This window comes from Epinephelus moara, chromosome 14 (assembly GCF_006386435.1).
Source record: "Epinephelus moara isolate mb chromosome 14, YSFRI_EMoa_1.0, whole genome shotgun sequence".
NCBI classification, from domain to species: Eukaryota; Metazoa; Chordata; class Actinopteri; order Perciformes; family Serranidae; genus Epinephelus; species Epinephelus moara.
In genome coordinates, this window is record NC_065519.1 from 5,030,846 (window position 1) to 5,053,350 (window position 22,505).

At 43.1% G+C, this 22,505-nt stretch overlaps 1 protein-coding gene across 1 annotated transcript; it reads right to left on the reverse strand.

The window, feature by feature from the left end:
* Positions 1–518: 518 nt before the first annotated feature.
* Positions 519–20,138, reverse strand: baz1a (bromodomain adjacent to zinc finger domain, 1A). Its single transcript, XM_050061673.1, has 30 exons — positions 20,006–20,138; positions 19,546–19,688; positions 14,880–15,158; positions 13,811–13,972; positions 12,640–12,741; positions 12,066–12,153; positions 11,500–11,622; positions 11,103–11,345; positions 10,709–10,804; positions 10,463–10,601; positions 8,064–8,195; positions 7,596–7,922; positions 7,353–7,518; positions 7,086–7,214; positions 6,882–6,955; positions 6,633–6,736; positions 6,185–6,417; positions 5,878–6,098; positions 5,511–5,641; positions 5,274–5,419; positions 4,662–4,807; positions 4,450–4,521; positions 4,252–4,334; positions 3,932–4,096; positions 3,519–3,757; positions 3,286–3,438; positions 3,035–3,210; positions 2,754–2,953; positions 2,193–2,280; positions 519–1,959 (listed from the first exon to the last, which is right to left on the reverse strand). The coding sequence occupies exons 2-30, from the start codon at positions 19,656–19,658 to the stop codon at positions 1,784–1,786; spliced, it is 4,506 nt and encodes a 1,501-aa protein (XP_049917630.1). The 5' UTR covers positions 19,659–19,688; positions 20,006–20,138; the 3' UTR covers positions 519–1,783.
* Between the last annotated feature and the right edge of the window lie 2,367 nt (positions 20,139–22,505).

Sequence of the window (22,505 nt, forward strand, 5' to 3'; positions counted from 1 at the left end):
ATTGGAGATTCTCCATATAGTTAATAAAAGGTTGTCATCATTTATAGAGGAAGTGTGTGTTATTCCTTTGGGAGATCTGACTTCCACCTCACTGCAATACATTTTTTGGCAACAGCCAATAGGATTTCTGTGAGCCTGATGGAATAGCTATGACTGATATTAGAATTTAAGAGGTTGCCCAAAAGGCATACCTCGGGATCCATTGGGAAAATGACTCCATGGATTGTGGATAAAGCATTGCAGCTCCTCTGCCAAAAGCCTTGTAGTTAACACCACTGACAGAAGAGGTGAGGGAAGTCTGATGAAGAAAGCTGAACTGAATTAATCTATATCTTGAGTTTAGAGTACAAGTAACATACATAGGTATCTCCACAGAGCAGGATCAATCACTAAATCATCTGATCTTGTTTTGTTAAACCCTGGGCTGCATCTCCCCATGAAATGTGCTTTATAAATTAATGTAGTATTATTATATGATGATGATGTGTGTGTGTCAGAGCAGACCATCAGACAGCAGCTGGTTATAAAAGTCCATTTATTTTTTACATGAGAACAACAAACAGCATCAGGAAGCGCCTATCAGTCATAAATAAAGAAAACGCACAACTAAATAAATATGCAGCGGCTCCAGTGTAGTGTACAGCTGCACACACACACGCACACACTCATACAACCACACGCTCACACACGCACTCTGACTGAGCTGCAGCAGTCACACTAACACCACAGAAGAAGGAGTCAAACAAAAACAGCCTAAAGCGGGAAAACATTGCAGTAGTCAAAAATACAAAAACTACAAATCCACAGAGGCCCCAGGCTCAGGCTTTTAAAGGGACAGTTCCACATTTTTTAATTTCTACATTGTCTCACGCCTTGTGCTCCAGTCTCAATGCTAAGCTAAGCTAAGCTAAGCTATAAACTAAACTAAGCTAAGCTAAGGTCATCCTGAGACATGAGTGACAGACGAGAGGAGGTTGTGAACCGTCCCTTTAAGGCTCATTAACAGCTGGAGATGATTTTCTTTCGGTGAATGCATCACGTGCACATATTTTAATTTTAGGTTTGATATTTAGCCTGAAACCATGTTGCCATGGTGACGCTCTGTGTCAGTAAAAACCAGCTGCACTGTTAGAAAATATCTTTTTATTCAAATCAATTTTTTTTTGTCCCTGAGCAAAAAACAAACGGCCTGATGGGAGTTTTTTTTTTTTTTTAATTGTCAGTGCAAAGCTGAACTCTGTTTAGTGGTTTTTACTTTTCTAACTGAGTGGACTCTATTGTCTCTACTGTCCTACAGCACCACAGGAATGTCTGCTACATGTTCGTCTGTCCACAAACACAAACAGGAAGTTAATGCCCTGAACGTCAGCAGGTCGCAGGAAACACACTCCACAACTTTTCTACAGTTTCATGAACTCACAGTGAAACTTTAACACAGGGTTTGGTTTTTAAAGGATGAAGCGCCAGGTCATGTGATCATGTGATGATGTCATCAGGTGAGAGGAAATAAGGGTCCGTCTCAGGTGAGCTCAGATTCCAGACTGTAACTTTATTTGGTCTGACAGACCAGGTGAGCTCAGAGTCTACGAAGGTGTTTTAATTTTGGACTTCATGACCTTTGAACTCTGCAGTCACGTCGCTGATGAAACGTTTTGATTGTCAGCTGGTTCTGACCGACAGGTGACGGGGGTCAAAGGTCATGAAGGAGCATTGGGAGGGAACATGCCTCGTCCCTGGACCAATCAGCAGTGGACGGCGGTGAGGTCAGAGGGGTGCGTTTGGTTCAGTGTCGGGAGCGTTTGGCAGGCGGGGCCGGGCTGCGCTCTGATAGACCGAGCTTGCTGAGCTCTGATTGGAAGAACTGCTGCAGGCGATGTCCCGCCTTCGCCTCGTTAGTGTGACGAGGATTATACTGAAGACAGTTGGAGAACATCAGGTCCACGTCAGCGATGAACTCAGCTGCAGAGACAGAGAGACAGACAGAGAGAGAGAGACAGGAAGAGAGACGGGGGGGTGAGACTTAATTATTTCTTTCTTGACAGAAAATAAAAATCTATTTTCAGTTTTTACTGTTTATGATGTAAAGTTCTAGAAACAGGAAGCTGTGTGGAGCAACTTTTTTCATAATCACATCTTGACTGGACGTGTGTGTGTGTGTGTGTGTGTGTGTGTGTGTGTGTGTGTGTCCTCACCTGCTGTCTGATATTCACAGTTGTTGACTTTCTCTCTGATGGTGCTGAGAGCGATCGGCTTCTTGATGATGTCATAGTAGTCAGGGACCTGCAGACAGACAGGTGAGATACAGACAGGTAGATACTGTCAGTGTGTGTTCATGGATCTGACTGACAGACCAATCAGCTCCTCAGCTCACAATATATCCAAGAAGAAAGAAGGACAAGAAGTAGAAGAAGAAGGAGGAGGAGAAGAAGTAGAAGAAGAAGAAGAAGAAGGAGGAGGAGGAGGAGGAGGAGGAGGAGGAGGAGAAGAAGAAGAAGAAGAAGAAGAAGAAGAANGGAGGAGAAGGAGAAGGAGGAGAAGAAGGAGGAAAAGAAGGAGGAGAAGGAGGAGGAGGAGAAGAAGGAGAAGAAGAAGAAGGAGAAGAAGAAGGAGAAGGAGAAGGAGGAGAAGAAGAAGAAGAAGAAGAAGGAGAAGAAGAAGGAGAAGGAGAAGAAGAGACACTGTACCTGTGTATCCAGGTGTGTGTATATCTGTGTGTACCTGTGTATCCAGGTGTGTACATATCAACAGTGTACCTGAGTCCTGGACACCAGCTTCATGAAGGGCCAGCTGTCTTCATGTCTGACGAGCTCCACGGTCAGCTGCTCGCAGGCGGAAAACTCGTGGACGCCATGGTTCCTACCGGAGGATCGTCGGCTGGATGATGACGAGGAGGATGATGATGATGATGAAGGGGGGAGGATGGGTTTGGAAGTTTTAGGAGGAGGAGCCACGTCTGGGGGAGGAGCAAAGGGAGAGGTTAGAGATGATATCTACCTGTCGGCAGGTGTTAACTGTTCACTGACTGGTTGTTTACCTGTTAGCGGTCTCTTGCGGGCCTCGCTCTGACCAGGTGAAGTTTTGGTGTTGCCGTTTGGTGCCAGGATCTCTTGGCTCAGACGGGCGCTGCTTCGACTCCCAGAGCGGGCTGGAGCTTTACCTGCAGACGTGCTGGCCTTGGCTGTGGGGGGTGTGGTCTTCTTACCTGAGGACCTGTGACGTGACAGAATTAGTGACCCTGGATCACAGCAACAGCAAACTGAGATCAGAGATAAAACGGATACTGACTTAGATGCTGATGAGTTTTTCCCTGTGGAGGCGGCGGTGCTGTTCTTGGGTGTGGTTTGTTGACTCTTGCCTTTAGGAGGCGGGGCCTGTTGACCTTTGGGCGTGGTCGGTTGACTCTTGCCTTTAGAGGGCGGGGCCACGCTCTTCTTGGTGCTGCAGAGACAAAGAGAGAAGCTGCTGTTTGAGACAGATCTCAGTGATGACAAACAAGGCTGAAATATTCGCACACTTACGTCACCACTTCTTCTTCTTCCTCCTCCTCCTCCTCTTCCTCCTCCTCCTCTGACTCGTCTTCTTCCTCTGACTCCTCCTCTTCCTCTTCTGAATCCTCCTCCTCATCTTCCTGTTCTTCCTCCTCTCCATCCTCCTCCTCCTCCTCTTCGTCGATAGAAGAGCGCTGACGGGACGGGAGGCGGCTGGATCTCTGTTTGGGTCGACAGTCTGGACAGAACCAGTCGCCCTCTGGAACCGACTGAAACAAACAGACGTGTTTAGTGTTAGCACGATGCTAACACAGACCTAGCTACAGCTATTGATTATTTTAGTAAACAAGTATTCTATTAATCAGTCCATCGATTAATCAAGTGATCAGATAAGAGATACTTTTGGTCAGTGGGGCCTCACACAGTCGGTATACTCAGTGTACCTTGAGACGAGGCCTCAGACAGTGGGTGTGGTGTCCTCTGTCGCAGCCATCACACAGCAGCATGTTGTCGGCGTCTCCTTTGCGTCTGCAGATGCGACAGCGAGCGTTGAGGATGGAGCGAGACCACAGGACACTTCGCTCCAGACTGGACAGGTGGACAAACACCTGGACACACACATCAGCGTGTTAATCCAACAGATGATGTGAACTTTACAAACTGATCACAGGTCAGAGACATCGTCATATTTAGGATGTGTATGATGACTTACAGATGAGTGTATGACACAATAATAAATGAAGTGTGTGTGTGTTTTTCTGACCTGAGACAGACTTGAACAGGACTGCAGAGACTCCCTCCATCGCTCCAACACTGTCTTAATGACACGACCGCTGTCACTGCCATCTGACAGACAGACAGAGACAGACAGACAGACATTACAGCGAGTTTACAGCTCATGGTGAGATCAGAACTGAATATGATTCAACTGACAGAAATACAAAGACTCAAACAACAGTACCATCACTGGCCTGGTCCTCATCTTTCTTCTTGTTCTTCTTTGTCTTCTGGTCTTTCTTTGAGTCTTCGTCACCTGTTTGAGGGGAGGAGCCAGGTGTTATTGAAACCAGACAGGTATATATACACAAAGTTTTCCAGGCGAAACTTTGTGTGCAGCTGCATGCACCGGATTGTGACGGTTCAACACTTTAACAGCTCTGGCTCCAGACTCACCCAGCGGAGCTTTGAGGAAGCGCCTCTCGATGCCTTGCTCGATGTGACCGAGGGCCTGAGCCAGGATTCGTATCGAGCTGCTGACCACCTGAGGAGTCCCACTGCCGCTGCACGCCGCCACACTGTCACACTTCAGCTCCTGCAGTCTGTCACACACGCACACACACACACACACACAAATGTAATATATATACTGTACATATGAACATAGATGGTGTACAACACACAGACAGTGAGACACTGAAGAAGACAAACAGGAATTCTCGTTCTTCAGTTAACAGACAGCGCCCTCTAGCTGCAAGAAGTGTGAACTAGTTCAAAATATTTAGAGTAGAGCGTGTGGACAAATACATTTTAAACTTTAAACCTTTTTTAATCTTTTAATTTTTTACAGCAGAACAAAAATCAGACGAGTCAGCAGGCGGCTCTTATTTCTCTGTACATATTAAAAAAGATTAAAAGATTAAATAAGCAGATTTGAAACTGGATCCTGATTGGATGAAAAATAAAAACACAAACTCTATTTCCCAGAACATTTTTGCTGACGTAATACTGGATCAAAACCAGAAAACCTGCTGAACACAACTGCAGACTGACTGCTACTAACTCTACCTGTCTCTGGCTCTTAGCTGGGCAGGTGAGTCCACCTCCATGGCTTCCACTCGTCCGTTCATCCCTCCGTTCTCTTTGCCGTCAGAACACAGCAGCTCGTAGTTTCCTGCCTGCAGTGCAGAGCGCCACACCTGTCTGTCCATCACCTGAGAAAAGAGACAGAGAGACAAGTGAGTGTGAGATTACCTGCTGTGTGTGTGTGTGTGTGTGTGCGTGTATGTGTGTGTGTGTGTGTACCTTCAGAGTTCCCAGAGTTCCCTGGTGGATTCTGTCCTCAATGTCCAGCAGCAGGTCTCTAAGTCTCCCCTCCATCAGAGTCTCAGCTGCAGCAGTGCATTCTGGGACAGATCGGGATGACTCCGGGTCATCTGGACAAACAGAACAGGTGAGTGTTTACATGTGGTTTACCTGTGTTTATTTACCTGTGTAGTCACATCTCTGTATACTTAACTGTACATACTTACCTTTATATATTTATCCATGTATATTTACATAAATATATTCAACTGTGTATATCTACCTGTGTGTATTTACCTGTGTATATCTACCTGTGTGTATTTACCTGTGTATATTTACCTGTGTATATCTACCTGTGTATATTTACCTGTGTAGCTGTATTTCTTTCTGTCACAGTTCTGCAGCAGCTGTGTCAGTCTGTCTCTCTCCTGCAGCAGCGCCTCCTTCAGGCTGCTCTCTCTGTGACCTCGAGGGTTCAGAGCCTCGATCAGCTGATCCACCTCTTCCATCGAGGAGTAAAACGACCACTGGTTGGGACGTTTGACTGGCAGCCCACAGGTCTGGAGGGGGGCGGGGCTTGAGCCGGCGCTGTTCAGGAGGAAGGTTTGATCGTTATTAGAAACGTCTCCCTGACACACCGGAGCTCCTCATGTTCAACAAACTGAGTGACTCACCTTCCCTCGGCGGGCTCCTCCTTCACCCCCTCCTCATCCTCCACCTTGGTTGTGGTGTCCTGTGCAGGGCGTGGCTGCAGCATGTCCTCCGTCAGGCCGAAGCAGTCGTCCTCTACGAACAGGGTGGAGGCTGAGGGGAGCAGCCAGTATCTGCGGTACAGACGGTCTCTGCCCAGAGGCAGCAGGCAGGTGCAGGCCGCCGCCTTCTGGATCCTCTCCTGCAGCTCTCGAACCTGCGGGGCGAACAAGACGCTCAGATCACTCTGATTTTATGAAATATAACTCCACACCAACTCAGTTGTGACCCACTGCTCTGATTGATTAATTAATGCAATGCTAATGTAAAACAAACTGGAGGCAACAGTTCAGTAACAGCACAATAATCATGTCACATATCATCTCTGAGCATCATCATCTGTTGAATACAAAGACATGATCAATGATGTACCTTCTCCTGTTCTTTCTCCTGCTCCTCTGCAGTCAGGCTGGTGGGGGGGCAGGACAGAGGTTTGGGGTCAGAGGTTGTCTGTTTGTCTTTCTGGTTACCTTTAGCTGGAGGAGAGAGGAGACACTCATGACTCAGCAGAAGGGAGGAGACACTCGTGACTCAGGAGAAAAGAAGAGACACTTAAGACTTTGAGGAAAGGAGGAGAGACTGAAAAGAGCTCAGCCGAGATTTAATGTTTTTTTGCCTTACCTTTTGTCTTCTTATCATTGGACGAAGAGTTTTGTTCCTCGTCTTCCTCAGTGCGTTGCTGTACAGGAGTCTCACTGCAGGCAAAGAGAACATGTCAACAATGCTTCAGTTTCCTTCAAATTTTTAGTGGATTGACTTTTCAGAATAAGAGCATTTCTCAGCTCATGGTTAAAATCATTATCAAGCTGCTGTCAGTTTCTCCACCTGTTCGTTGTGAGTCCTCCCTTCACTTCCTGCTCCTTCAGTCTCTCCTCCTGCTCCTTCAGTCTCTCCTCCTTCTCCTTCAGCCTCTGCTCCTGCTCCCTCAGCCTCTCCTCTTTACGAAGACGGACCCTGAAGAAAAGTCAAGGAAGAGGAGTTTAAACTTTTTCAATTCATGTGATTCTTAAGGGTTTTTGTCCTGAAAGAACAAACAGGTGTGTACAGTGTGTACCTGTGTGTAAAGTGTGTACCTGTGTGTAAAGTGTGTACCTGTGTGCGGCCTCCTCTCGGTCTCGGCGGTGCTGTTCAGCTCTGATCTCTCTCAGTTCCTGTCTGGCGGCTCTCTGCTCCTCCACACAGTCTTCAATCACGTCTCTGCTGGACGCCAACGTCAGCAGCTTCCCCACCAGCGCCTGCAGGATCTTCAGCTTCTCCCCTGAACACATCAATAACGGATCAATAACTGATCGATATTTATCTAAGTCAATCATCACAGTGTGACTGATTACTTACCTGGCGTCAGGTCGTACACTGAGGTGCACGTCAGCCTCTTGAGCAGTGCCGGCTCGGCCACGCGCAGCTCAACACATGGGTCGTCCATCAGTGTGAATCCGCCCTGCTTCTGGTAACGGAACTTAGCGTTGCTGTGGTAACAGTCAGCGCCAGACGCCAGGATGTGCAGCCGCAGGATCTCCGACAGTGTGCAGCTGTCCAGGTCCAGTTGCTTCAGACTGCAGCCCTGATGTAGCTGGGACCAGGCAGCAGCCAATGCGGCGACAGCACTGAGAGCTGACTGTGTTGCATCAGAGTCATCGTCCAGAGCCTCCGACAGGTCTGCACCTACATGAGTGAAAAAAATACACACATTATATACACAACACACAAACACACAGTCATTGTCAAGAGCCTCTGACAGGTCTGCACATAGACAACAATTGCAAAATACACACATTATATACACATTCTGTGTTTGTGTCTGACCTTCAGCCTGCTCTTTAGCCAAGTCCTCCTGCTCCTCGTCCAGAGCCTGAAAGATGGCCGACAGGAAGAAGAACAGCAGCTCACACAGAGGACCTTCAGGATCAGAACCCACCAGAGCCTCCTCGAGAACCTCTGTGAACAGAGAACATCTGTTAGAACCAACAAAAGATCTGTTACAGGGCACTAGGCTGCCACCAAAATGGTCGCATATGCCACCATATCCTGCGAGTGTGGGACTAAAACTTTCATATGGTCACATTGATGCGAGGGCATGACGCAGACTAAAGTGACACAGTGAAAGCTGACTCTCTCTCCACAGCAACCAACGCAACATCTGTGAGAACCTCTGAACATCTGCTAGAAACAACGCAACGTCTGCTTGAACCTAAGCAACATCTGTGTGAAGCAACAAAACATCTGCTAAAACCAACACAGCATCTGTTAGAACCAACTTAACTTCTGCTTAAAGCAACAACGTCAGCAACAAAGTCAACGTCTGCGTGAACCAGCTAAACATCTGCTAGAACCAACTCAACATCTGTTAGAACCAACTTAACTTCTACTTAAACTAACACATATCTGCTTTAACCAACTCAACGTCTGCTAGAACCACTGAACCTTTGCTAGAACCTAAGCAACATCTACCAGAACAAAATCAACATCTGTGTTAACCAACTAAACATCTGCTAGAACTGACGTAACATCTATTAGAACCAACTTATTATCTGCTTAAAGCAACTCAGCATCTGCTAGAACCAACGCAACATCTGAAAGGACCAACACAACATTTTCTAGAACCCCATACCATCTGCTAAGACCAACTGGATTTCTGTTACAACCAATGCAACTTCTGTGAGACCAACTCAACATTTGTAAGAACCAACGCAACATCTGCTAGAACCAACGCAACATCTATTAGAACCAACTCAACGTCTGCTAGAATCAACGCAACATCTGCTAGAACCAACGGAACATCTATTAGAACCAACTCAACATCTGCTAGAACCAACAAAACATCTGCTAGAACCAGCGCAACATCTATTAGAACCAACTCAACATCTGCTAGAACCAACAAAACATCTGCTAGAACCAGCGCAACATCTATTAGAACCAACTCAACGTCTGCTAGAATCAACGCAACATCTGCTAGAACCAACGCAACATCTATTAGAACCAACTCAACATCTGCTAGAACCAACAAAACATCTGCTAGAACCAGCGCAACATCTATTAGAACCAACTCAACGTCTGCTAGAATCAACGCAACATCTGCTAGAACCAACGCAACATCTATTAGAACCAACTCAACATCTGCTAGAACCAACAAAACATCTGCTAGAACCAGCGCAACATCTATTAGAACCAACTCAACGTCTGCTAGAATCAACGCAACATCTGCTAGAACCAACAAAACATCTGCTAGAACCAGCGCAACATCTATTAGAACCAACTCAACATCTGCTAGAACCAGCGCAACATCTATTAGAACCAACTCAACGTCTGCTAGAATCAACAAAACATCTGCTAGAACCAACACAACATCTGCTAGTACCAGCTCAACATCTATTAGAACCAACTCAACGTCTGCTAGAATCAACGCAACATCTGCTAGAACCAACACAACATCTGCTAGAACCAGCGCAACATCTATTAGAACCAACTCAACGTCTGCTAGAATCAACGCAACATCTGCTAGAACCAACACAACATCTGCTAGTACCAGCTCAACATCTGCTAGAACCAACAAAACATCTGCTAGAACCAACTCCACATATGCTAGACTCAACGCAACATCTATCAGAACCAACTCAACATCTGCTAGAACCAACAAAACATCTGCTAGAACAAACTCAACACTGATAGAACCAACAAAACATCTGCTAGAACCAACTCAACATCTGCTAGATTAAACACAACATCTATCAGAACCAACTCAACGTCTTCTAGAACCAACAAAACATTTTCTCAACCCCTCACAACATCTGCTTAAACAAACTTTTGTGAGACCCAACTTAACATTTGGAGGAACCAATGCAACATCTGCTAAAACTAATGCAAGGTCTGCTAGAACCTAAGACATGTCTGCCAGAACAAAGTCAATGTCTGCTAGAACTAACTTAACATCTGTGTGAACCAACTCAACATCAGCTTGAAGCAACACGTCTGCTAAAACCAAGGAAACATTTCCTAGAACCCTCACAATATCTGGTAGAACCAACTCAACATCTTTTAGAGCTGATGTTAAAACCGTCAGAATCTCTGGAACATTTGTTAGAGTCCACTCAACCTGTAGAACTTCCACTACATCAATCAGCACAGAAACAGCACCACAGACTGGGAGCAGAACCCTGTGCAGAACCTCAGGGTCCTAGTCTAGTTCTGATAGAGTGTGTTCTCACCCAGAGAGACTCCATCGGGGAACTCGTCCTTCAGGCCAAAGATCTCGCCAAAGGCCTGCAGGAACTCCAGAACCATCAGTGCTTCACCAAAGAGCTCGGCTGGGAGACGAGTCCTCACTGGAACCGGACTGGGCAGATCCTGGTGGAACCAACACACACAAACACTCGTCCATCAGAGATCATTCAGTTCAATCTAACCTTTATTCACACAGAGACAGAAACAGAGACTGTGGTGCGTTCACTGACCTTCAGGTCTTCACACTCCATGTCTTCTCTGGGTTTGTTCCACAGTTTCAGTCGCTCAGCGTATTTCTTCTTCTCCTCCTTCAGCTTTTCTCGCTCCTGAAAATTACGACAAACATATCGTTATTAAATATTATTAATTTTATTATTATTATTATTATTATTATTATTGTTGTTGGAGCTGAAATTCTGATTTTGATATCAACTTATTTAGATGAGTTATGCATACATATTAAGAAATATATGGAGTGTAAACAGTATTGGAGTTGTGTCAGTCAGTAATTCTAAATGACTAGAGAAAGAATTCAGTGAGTTATGTTTGACTGAAGCAAATGCATCGTTTTAAAGTTGCCTTTTTTTATTCATTAATATTAATATAACGGTGATAAAACCTCACCCTGTCCTTCTCCAGCTTCCTGCGCTCCTTCTCCTCCCTCCTCTTCTGTTTCTCCTCCTCAAATCTCCTCCTCTGCTCCTCTTTCAGCTTCTCTTTGTCCTCCCTCTCCCTCCTCTTGGCCTCCTGCGCCTCCTCCTTTTCCTTCTTCAGCCGAGCTTTGTCCCGAGCTGCTGCTGCCATGTCCTCCCTCTGCTGCAGCAGCTTCAGCTTCTCCTCCGCCGCCTTCAGCAGCGACGAGTTCGCCTAAAACAAAAATATCACACACACACTTAGCATACTCATAATACTCACACTACTTATACTACATGAACTTCTTATTCTACATTTATATTACTAATCAATATTAACTACAAACACTTCAACATCTAACTCCTCCGCACACAGCCATCAGTCTCACCTGTCCAGGTGAACCGCGGCCTCCACCTTTAGAGGGGGGGCTGAAGGGGAACAGGGGGGGCTCATCAGGGAAGAACTGAGAGAAGGTTTGTTCCGACAGCCGGTACTTCTTCTCTGTGGAGGGCTGACACACAGGAAGTCATCATTAACACACAGGAAGTCTTTGTCAACACATTACAGTTTCATCAGTCTAATAATTTTACTCAGACTGAGATTTAATGTTTCACAATGAGTAAAATAGAAACCACAGACTATTTTGTTCGACCTCTGGTGAGGCACAGGACAGACTAAAACAACATACATCTTCATTGTCCTCTGACATTATTATCCTACAGTGTTTAGCATTTCCTGTATCACCTCTTGGAGATTAAAATAAAAACAGGTTCCTGTTTGACAGTCAAGTGCACAAGAAGTCCCGTAACAAGCTGGAATTAACTGTCACTATAGAGACAGAAGGTTGGTCTGGGTTAGCACTGCCGGAATATCAGCTGTTCATACTATGGACTGACACATCACAGTGTAAACCTCGCTCAGTATGTGTTACATGATGTGTGATGCTGTTCTCACCTTTACTGTGACGGTCCCAAAGCGAAGTTCACAGTGTTGTTTAAACAGCAGCTTCAGTTTCTCTCTGGACACACTCGTCTTCCTGCGACTGGACAGACACAACATGAGCATTAAACATCAGCAGAGACAGTTTCCTCATAGGCATTTCACATGAAACACTTAATGTTCACATAAAACTTTGCATGTTTAAATTAAACTGCACACATTCGAAATAAACTCTACATGTTCACATGAAACTCAGAACATGCTGATGATGTGTTTAAGGTTGTTTTCTTTCTGGAAACTTCGGGATCACACTAAAAGTCTTAGATGAAATTATTCCTGACTCACTTTTTCTGTTTGAAAAAACTAAATATTCAAACTGTAATGAGCTGGTGGTCCAGCAGAGGGCGCTCTTAACAGTCACGATCAGCTTCACCTATTGATCGATCAGTAAACTAAGCTTATAAATAAAAATAACTTCTTTTTGTCTCTTTAAGTGTTTTATTATTGATGGCTGGCCACCCCTACTCTGCGTGTCTGTCAGACAGGTAACACAGAGACAGACAGTATGGATGATGTCATAGTGTCTCACCTGATCTGATTGGCTTTCACAGTGAAGGGCTCATTGTGTTCTTTCTTCATCAGCCTCACTGTGTATTTGAACACAGACGGACTCAGAGCCTTTGTCTTCTTCCTGTGGACACACAAACACACACACACACATTAAAGGAGTCCTACACTGAGGTATTTCACGACATCGTCAGACTCACGATGGAAGGTTTTATCAAAGGATTAAAGTCGATGCAGCGGAATCAGAGATATCGTCTGTTTTCATTCCACTCATTCATCTCCCTTGTCAAAGCCTGCTGCCTACATTACCCACAGTGCACCTCTCCCTCTGACAGCTGTGGTGTGTTATCCAGACCTACAGAGGTCTCACTTTTGTCTTCACACCTTCAGATTTTATTTCTTTTCTAATTTGTAGTCTTAAATCATCATGGAGTTAAGTGACATCACTCGAGGACATATATCGTCTTCACACAGTTCCTTTGAGACTTAAGCCCGATTTATGGTCCTGCGGCGTACCTACGACGCACCTACGTCGTTGCCGTGACGCCGTCGTGAACCCTTCGAACTTCTCCGTCACTCCATCTCGTCGCGGTGCAATTCACCGCCAGAGCGGTCGGAGGCTGCGTTCCTTTCCTGAATGGTTATCGTCGTCTCTAGTTGATTCTTTGTTTAGCTTCCGGCTTTTCCGGTCACAGAGAAATGAACGCGGAGCACGGACAGATGGCTCCGTCCGTATCCGTATCCGTGTTGAACGTTGAGCATAAATGGGCCTTAATACTGCAACATCTACATCGCAACAGAAGATGTTTAAAGATGGCGGGGATGGCGCAATCTGGAAATACGGAACCGGAAATGCGTTGCTACCAAGCAAACCAATCACAGCCCTCTCGGTCTGCGCTGGGTCTGCCTCGCCTCGACGTGTAGTTACATTTTTGGGGACGTGCACGTCAGGCTACGCCGGGGGCTACGGCGAGCCTTCTGCGTAGCCACATACCCTATGACGTAGCGATGTCGTTGATTTTACACAGGACCATAAATCAGGCTTTAAACTGCAACAATTCATGATTAACAGACAGAAAAATAATCTACTACTATTTCTTTTGATAATAATAACAATAGATCCCTGACACACCCTTCCTTTGCATACAATGACCTCTGACACATAAGACCCAGATGACCTTTGACCTACTGACCCGTTGACCTGTGCCGTGGGACTCTGGAAGGGTTTGCTGTCATCGTCGCTGTCGCTGATCACGATGGTGTCACCGTCGGCTGGTTTGGCGTGGCCGTTAGCAGTTGCCGTTCCGTTGACGCTGGAGTGAGGAGAGTGAACCTGCAGGATCTCACACATGTGTCTAACACACACAGAGAGAGAGAGAGAGAGAGAGAGAGAGAGAGAGAGAGAGAGAGAGAGAGAGAGAGAGAGAGAGAGGGGGGACATCACTTCACTTGTACTCAGGTGCTCTCCTGACAGAACTGAGGGTTGTTTCCATAGATTTTAATAATACCAAGATTATTAAAATCTTGGCACAAAATGGCGCCTGTTCAGTCCAATGGATTTGCTCGCCTGGCATGTTCACCAAAAAAGTTTTCTAGCTTCCTGGTTTTACTTCCGCGGTATGTGGCCCACTGAATATGTGCAGTAATGTTTCTCCTGCTGGCCCCGCCCATGAGTTCCCACCCAGCTCACAGACTTTATCTAAATCGCTTTTCTTGGCTTAAGGAAGGTTAAGGAAACCTCCATGGATCAAAAATTCAGAATAGAGTCATAATTGACCTTGTTTGCAGTTGGATGTGTCCTGTCACCAGTTTTACAGACGTCTCTTTCACAATAGTGGTCTATGGGGAAATTGCTTTTTGGGCTGCAAGGGATTTTTTTCGTTGCAATACCACCAGTGGCCGCGAGTGGAGGATTATTAATGTGCACCTCCTCCTGTACTGCCTTAATATGCACATTCAGCACATCCAATACATCAAAANAGTGTACTCTTCTTCAGCGTTTGCTTTACTTCCTGGATTTTTCCCACATGGAAATTCTGTCCAATCATGAGCAGCTTTCTCACACAAGGCATTTGATCTGGTCCGCCTGTAAATGCTGCCGTGAGAACATGAACCAACTCTAGGCAATTATACAACTTTAGACCAAAGCAAGACAACTCTAGGTCTGAGAGCACCCTAAATCTGAAATCTGAATTTGAACTTTGGACCAGCTCTTGTGCAATGTGAATGTGCACAGTCTTGCTCCTCAGCCCCCCTCAGTACCTGGCTCCATTGCGTCCTGTGACCTCCACCGTCTCTCCAGGGAAGAAGCGGTCTTTGACGAAGGCGTAGACATCCTCGCAGACCTCTGACAGTCTGCAGCGGCGGCTCAGAGCAGCCAGGTGGAGCAGAGGGACCAGCAAAGACGGAGGGAAGCTCTGCAGGCTCTGCTTTGCCCGCCGCTCGCTCTCCACCGCCTCCAGGTAGGTGAGGCCCGCCCTGCCCGTCAGAGCACAGCTCCACACCAGACTGTTGCACAGGATGGTCCGCTCGAAGAACTCACTAAGGAGACGGGACAGAGTGAGACCTCCTGTCACACAAATCTGATGATTTCATGTGATTCAATAAAAACATCACACTGACTTCAACACAAGAACTTTAAATAGAATCTTAAAGTGGTGAGTTTAAGAGGTCTGTGTCACAGACATCACAGTGGGAACAACACAGCTGTAAATAATGAAATCAATCAGGTGTCTCGTATCGTGCATGTTGGCTCACTGTCACTCTTACTGGGGCACTTGAACAGAACAGAGCCATCGTTAGTGTCATTATGAACTAGGGTTGCAATGGTATCAGATTTTCACAGTATGATAACCATCTTAGAAAATATATTGTAGTTTCACAGGAGCCTTAAAGGAATTAAAATGGAAGGGTTATTTTCTATTGCATGAACATTTTATTACTATATTTGAAACTTAAAACCATTTTGACAATGAAAGTTTGTGTAACAAGTCTTCCTTTTGAAAATAATTAAAATAAAGTTGAGATTTTCTGTCCAATCGCAATTTTTTCCCGATATTGTATGTTAGGAAATGTACACGGTATCATAACCGACAACTTTAATATCACTGCATACCTTAAAACCGGTATATCATTTACCTCCCAGTTAGACCCCCTTCCTACCCACCTAGTTAAAATCTGTCTACCTTCCCTGTCCTCGCGAATAACTGACATTACACACTCCTCCCTTACCTCTGGTCTTGTTCCGTCATCTCTCAAAACAGCTGCTATAACTCCAATTCTCAAGAAACCCGGTGCAGATCCTAACAATTTGAAAAACTTACGGCCTATTTCTAACTTACCCTTCCTTTCCAAAATACTCGAAAGAACGGTTGCTGCTCAGGTACATGCCCACTTGTCAAATAACAATCTGTATGAACAATTTCAATCTGGTTTCCGCTCCTCCCACAGTACAGAGACAGCCTTGATTAAAATTACCAACGACCTGTAGGGCTGCCACTAACGATTATTTTCATTGTCGACTAATCTGTCGATTATTTCTTCGATTAGTCGACTAATCATTTAATTGAAAAATGTGTTAAAATGTTGAAAAATGTCGGTTTTTCTCGCCCAAACCCCAAAATTACGTCATCTAATGTCTTGTTTCATACTCACGCCAAAGGGTTTTAGTTCACTGTCACGGGAGAGTTTGTAAAGCTGCCAATATCTGATCCTAAAAAGCTGCAGTAAGAGTATTTTGGGATACTTTTATAGTACTTTTCTATGAAAAATGACTCAAACCGATTAGTCAACTACTAAAATAGTCACCGATTATTTTAATAGTCGATTAGTCATCAATTAGTTGACTAATCGTGGCAGCCCTAACGACCTGTTGATGGCAGCCAACTCTTGGTGTCCTAACCATCGTGACTCTTCTCGACCTGAGTGTGGCCCTCGATACCATCTCACATCGCATCTTGTTAGAAAGCTTCCATCAGCATCACTGGCACTTCCTTCACCTGGTTTCACTCTTATCTCTCTGGCCGCACTCAGTATGTACACCTCAAAAATTACAGCTCCCAAGCTTCTCCTGTCAAAGCGGTGTTCCCCAGGGCTCTGTCTTAGGCCCTCTACTATTTATAATCTACCTGTTACCTCTTGGTCTGATTTTCAGGAAATTTGCCATTCACTTCCATTGCTATGCGGATGACACCCAGCTCTATCTTTCCACTCTCCCGCCCCAAATTAAATCTTGGTTTTCACACAACCTTTTCAAACTCAACAGTGATAAAACTGAGGTACTCCTTGTTGGCACAAAGTCCATTCTGGCCAAACAGTTTCTCCCTCACCATTGACAACTCCACAGTCCTTCCCTCCCCTCAGGTTACGAGTCTGGGTGTCATCCTTGACAGCACACTCTCCTTCCATGCACACATTAACCATGTTACCTGGTCTGCCTACTTTCATCTACGCATGCACACATTAACCATGTTACCTGGTCTGCCTACTTTCATCTACGCAATATCAACCATCTTCGGCCATCTCTCTCATCTCACAGCACTGCTGTTCTCATTCACGCTCTGGTCACATCCCGTCTTGATTATTGCAATTCTATCCTCTCTGGTCTCCCACACAAATGCTTTAAATAAAATGCCTTATTATTATTATTATTATTATTATTAACCCTATTATGAACACTTGTGCTTTTCCTACTGTGACCAGTCAACATGTCTGCTGAAGGAAAGATCCATCAGCAGCTACATGAACAGAGAAGTCACTGATACTTAGTCTGGACAGATATTGGTATCAGATCAACAGTTAAGAGTTAACCTCAAGTTTCTAAATTGTTCTTAAGTACTTTTCATATCATACGTCATCATGTTGTGTCATGTATCATACTCGTTATACAGCTTATTAAGGATGCACGATAATATCGGTGCGTCATTGGTATCGGCCAATATCAGCTTTAAAATCAGAATGGGCCAACAAGCTTTTTCTTATTTCGCACAATGAATGAATATTACATACATTAAAGTATTGTATTTCATGTCTTCATCTGCTGGTGGGCTGTTATAAGAGTATGTATACATAATATGATGTTAATTCCACTACAGAAGAGACTTGATGATCACTAAAATTAGGTGGGGGAAAAAAAGTGGATATATCGATATAGTTATCAGCCAAATACATTGTTATATGTCAGGCATATTTTTTTAAAATGACGTATTATATGAGTAGGTGTGTGTCCCAGTGATACATATGGAAAACAATCAATATATAATGATAAATACAGATTTATCATGGATATAGTATTTATGGTGCAGGTTTGGTCAGGTACGATTTGGAAATAGCAGGAAAATATTTTTGATCTTGTTTCTTATTTAAAATATTGCCCGGTATGTCTCGGTTACATAAGTTTTTCTTCTATCAGAATTTCAGCCTCCCAGCAGCACAAATCTGTTGCTCAGCAAAGATGGGAGAACCAGTGTCAGTATTACTTGTATAAAAATCAGGCTTCAGATAACATATTAATTACATGTTATGACACTTGTTTCATGGCACTTGAGGATTACATCACCCAGCATACTGACACAACACTACTTCATCCTGTTAAAACAATATTTATAACTTGGATTCATTTTAATGAAAAACACTTTTGATTCATTTGATCGGTGGACCCTTACAGACTAGAGGAATATGAATAACTTACTTACTGGGTATTCGAGGAACAAATATTCACAGGACACATGTTCTGACTTTATGACAACTTCAGAGGAAGGGAGTCACCACTTGTCATTTCAACATGCCGGTAAATGTGAATGACTCATGGTTTTAATAAAATGAAATGAACCGAGCTAGCGATGTGTAGCATCTCTATATACTATTAACGTTTGAACATTTAGCGTATATTTGTATGTGTGATCTAAACAGCTAACTTGGAAGGGACTAAGGGAGTAAATTAGCAGTTCTGCTAACTCTGGCATATTTACATCTGTATCTCATACTGATGTTTATTAATGTGCACTGTCCCTTCCAAATAAATGTTTAAATAAATAAATAATGCTAGCTCAAGTGGGTAGCCCAACAACCCGATTTTATACATCCAAACATAACTTCTATAATATATATATATTTGCTAGTATGTAATTACATCTAAATGTTGGGGATTACAAAGAGGCTACATCCGATTATATAATCTTTCCAGTAAAAAGTCTGTACGTAGCCTAGTGTAGAAAATTCATTGTGTTGCTTTGCATCTTTTTGTCATGCAGGAATGGTTTCTTTATCTCTATAATCCAGTTCAAAACATTTGTTAGAAAAGTTATCAAAAAGTAATCAAATGTAATAAACTACATTAATTTGATAAAGTAAATAAAGTAGTAACATTCGATTTTTAACAAGGTAACTAGTAATCTGTAACCTATTACATTACAATTTTTTTTATATGTATAATTATATAATACTTTTTTCACATTACCATAATTCATGTTTCCTGTCTGATGTCAAACTGTCCAACATCACCTGTGTAGTGTGTCTAATTGAACCTGAGCAGGTGTATTTGACAGTCCAAACTTTATTGACACAGTGTCTGGTGACAGCGGGCCTTGTTGCCTTGTTGCTGTTCACTCAGCTAACGGTTAGCTAACACAGCTAGCAGCTTTAGCTAAGTCAGCTAGCTAACTTGGGCTAACATTACACCTGTCCTCGTCCGACACCATCTACCTGTCCGAGCCAGTTTCCCGCCTCTGCACAGACACTTTGACGTGTTTGTCAGCTGACACAACTTTTGTTAATCATTGTGAATAAAGTTTATTTATCTGAAGTTTATCTCGTCTGGAAGTTTGCCAACCGACCAACTGTCAGTCAGAGTTGACTCCAGCGGGACCAGCGGGTGTTTAAAGCGGCCCACAGGTGAGACAGGTGAGACAGGTGAGTGTGAGGGACTCACTCGTAGCTCCTGAAGATCTCGTGTGTGATCTTGCAGAGGAAGACCTCCTCGTCCGGCCGCAGGTCCGCCGGAGGTCTCTGCCGGATGAAGGCTCGTCTGTGGAGAAGCGGCATCTCGCAGCAGCTCCGCGTCCGCCGGCAGCACTTTGAAAAAAAAGGAGGGAAACCGGGTCACAAAGACCGAACCGGACACACAAACTGCCGCTAAACAAACCAAACTCCGGTCCCGGTGCAGAACCGGAGTCCTGACCGGAAAGTAACGGAGGGGAAACCGAGCAGAAGCGGAGAGGAGGAGAGCGGGTCTTTTGTTCAGAGAGTCGGTGATAATCTGCCCACATGGAAGTGTGCTCCTCACCGTCTGAGATGACTACCGTTTCTACTGTTTAACAATAGAAACACACATTCTACTCCCGCTCCCTGTCGGTAGAACACAGTAGAAACTCGTCTCTGACGGACTTTACCGAGTTGTGTAAAGATGAAGAGATAATCCGCGGTCCAAAGTGAGGAAGAAGAAGTCCCGGGCTGAAGCTGAAAGCTGCTTCACTGGCGGCTTGTTGACCAAGTTTTCATCTACTTCACGGACCCTCACAGAGCTCGGAAACTTCAGTGTTCCGGTCAGATCCTCTGATACACAGAGAAATCAATCAAAATGAACGGATCAGTAAATCTAATCGATGTTATACAAGTTTAGAAATGAGTTTGAAGACATCATATTGTCAGAGATAATACTACTACATATACTACTAACAATAATGATAATAATAATAATATAAATAGACATGAGTTCAGATAAATAGAGGAAGTGAAAATATATATGAGAACAAGAAGAAGTGAAAGTAGAAACCATACAATGATAATAATGATAATTGTAATAATAGTAAAACTAATGGTTGATCAGCCCAATATTCTCCCGATTAAGTGAGTCACTGATCATTCGTCCTATAAAACAGAGTTCAAGGTGACGTCCTAAATTAATTTAAATACATTTTTTTTTACATGTTTAAGAAACGATTTAAACTATGAATCAGTCACTAAAATAGATGCTGATTAATCTATTCAATTGTTGCAGCTTTAAATAAATAAAATAATAATAATACATGAGAACGAAGAGAGAGTGAAAGTAGAAGTAGAAACCGTAACATAATGATAATATTAATAATAATTGCAATGATGATGATGATGATGATGATGATAGTAATAATAACTTAAAAATACATTAATTAGCCCAATATTTTTAAATCAGTTATTAAAACAGCTACTCAATCTATTCAGTTTTCTCAGCTTAAAAAACAATATTAATATTAATAATAATGATGACAATAATAATAATGTAAACAGACATAAGTTCAGATAAATAGAGGTAGTAAAAATATATGAGAACGAGAAGAGAATTAAAGTAAAAGTAGAACCATACAATAATGATAACAATAATAATAATGATGATTGTAATAACAGTAATAATGAAAAGGCTGCAACTGACAGAATAATTTGAAAAAAAAAGTTGTTTAATCAGCCCAATATTTTCTCAATTCAGTTGCTGCAGTTTTTAAAAAATTAAATAATAATTATAAGAAGAAGAATAAGTTAAAAAGAAATAAGTTCAGATAAATAGAGGAAGTACATATAAATTTGAGAAGTAGATAAAAGTAAAAGTAGAACCATACAATAATAATAATAGCAATGATACTAATGATAATTACAATAATAATGTTGTAATATTAGAAAGGCTGCAACTGTCAGTAACTTTAAATATTAATTGATTAATCAGCCCAATATTTTCTCTATTAATTGAGTCACTGATCTATGATCTATTTGTCCTATAAAACAGAGTTCAGGGTGATGTCTTCAATAAATTCTGGTTAATTTGATACAAAACAAATAAACTACAATATGAATATTTTTCTTACATGTTTGAGAAACGATTTAAACTATAAATCAATTTTTAAAATAGCTACTGATTAATCTATTCAGTTGTCACAGCTTTAAAATTAAATAATAATAATAATGATGATAATAATAATAATACTAATAAATTGATTAATCAGCCCGATATTTCCTCTATTAATTAAGTCATTGATTATTTGTCCTATAAAATAGATTATTAAATAAATTCTGGTTTCTTTAATACAGAACAAATACACTGAATTTTATTTTATTTTTTTAATTTTTTTACATGTTTAGGAAACTAAGGATCTTAGATTTAAACTAAGAAGCAGTCATCAAAATAGCTGCTTAATAATTTACTGTTTGTCACAGCTTTAAAAATTAAATAATAACAACAACAATAATAATAATAATGATAAAGGTAATGATTCCTAATTGTTCACTTTTATTTTAGAGTAGATTAAAACCATTTAAGTCATTAGAATAAAACAGTTTCCCACCTCTGGACACTTCAGTAGGCTCTTGACGACATTAATCACACCAATGGTCATACTGGGAACCACACAGACCAGTTTCAGTTTCATTGTCTGAATAACTGATGATGGTTCTGGAATATAAAAACATGTTGCCTCGTGTGTGTGTGATGTTGTATTTCCGAGCTGAGGTTTGTCACCTGAACGCACCGTGCCGAGTGAGTAAGAGGGCGGGGCTTCGCTGTCCTCCTCAGCGTCGGTTGGTTAGACGTCCTGCCGCTCCTCCGCCGTCAGCCAATAGTTGCCGTGGAAACGGTCCCGCTGGAGGATCGCGGTGAGGAAATGGAGCGGTGACGTCAGATGAGTGAACGGCAGGAAGGGGTGACGAATGACGTGATGACGCAGAGTTAGTCACACACACACACACACACACACACACACACACACACACACACACACAGAGTGGGGAAGGAAATACTCATATTTTTACAAAGTAAAAGTACTAATATTACAAGTACGTGCACTTGTATAACTTGAGTATTGTTGCTGAGCGTGTCCATCCCTTTATGACCACAGTGTACCCATCTTCTGATGGCTACTTCCA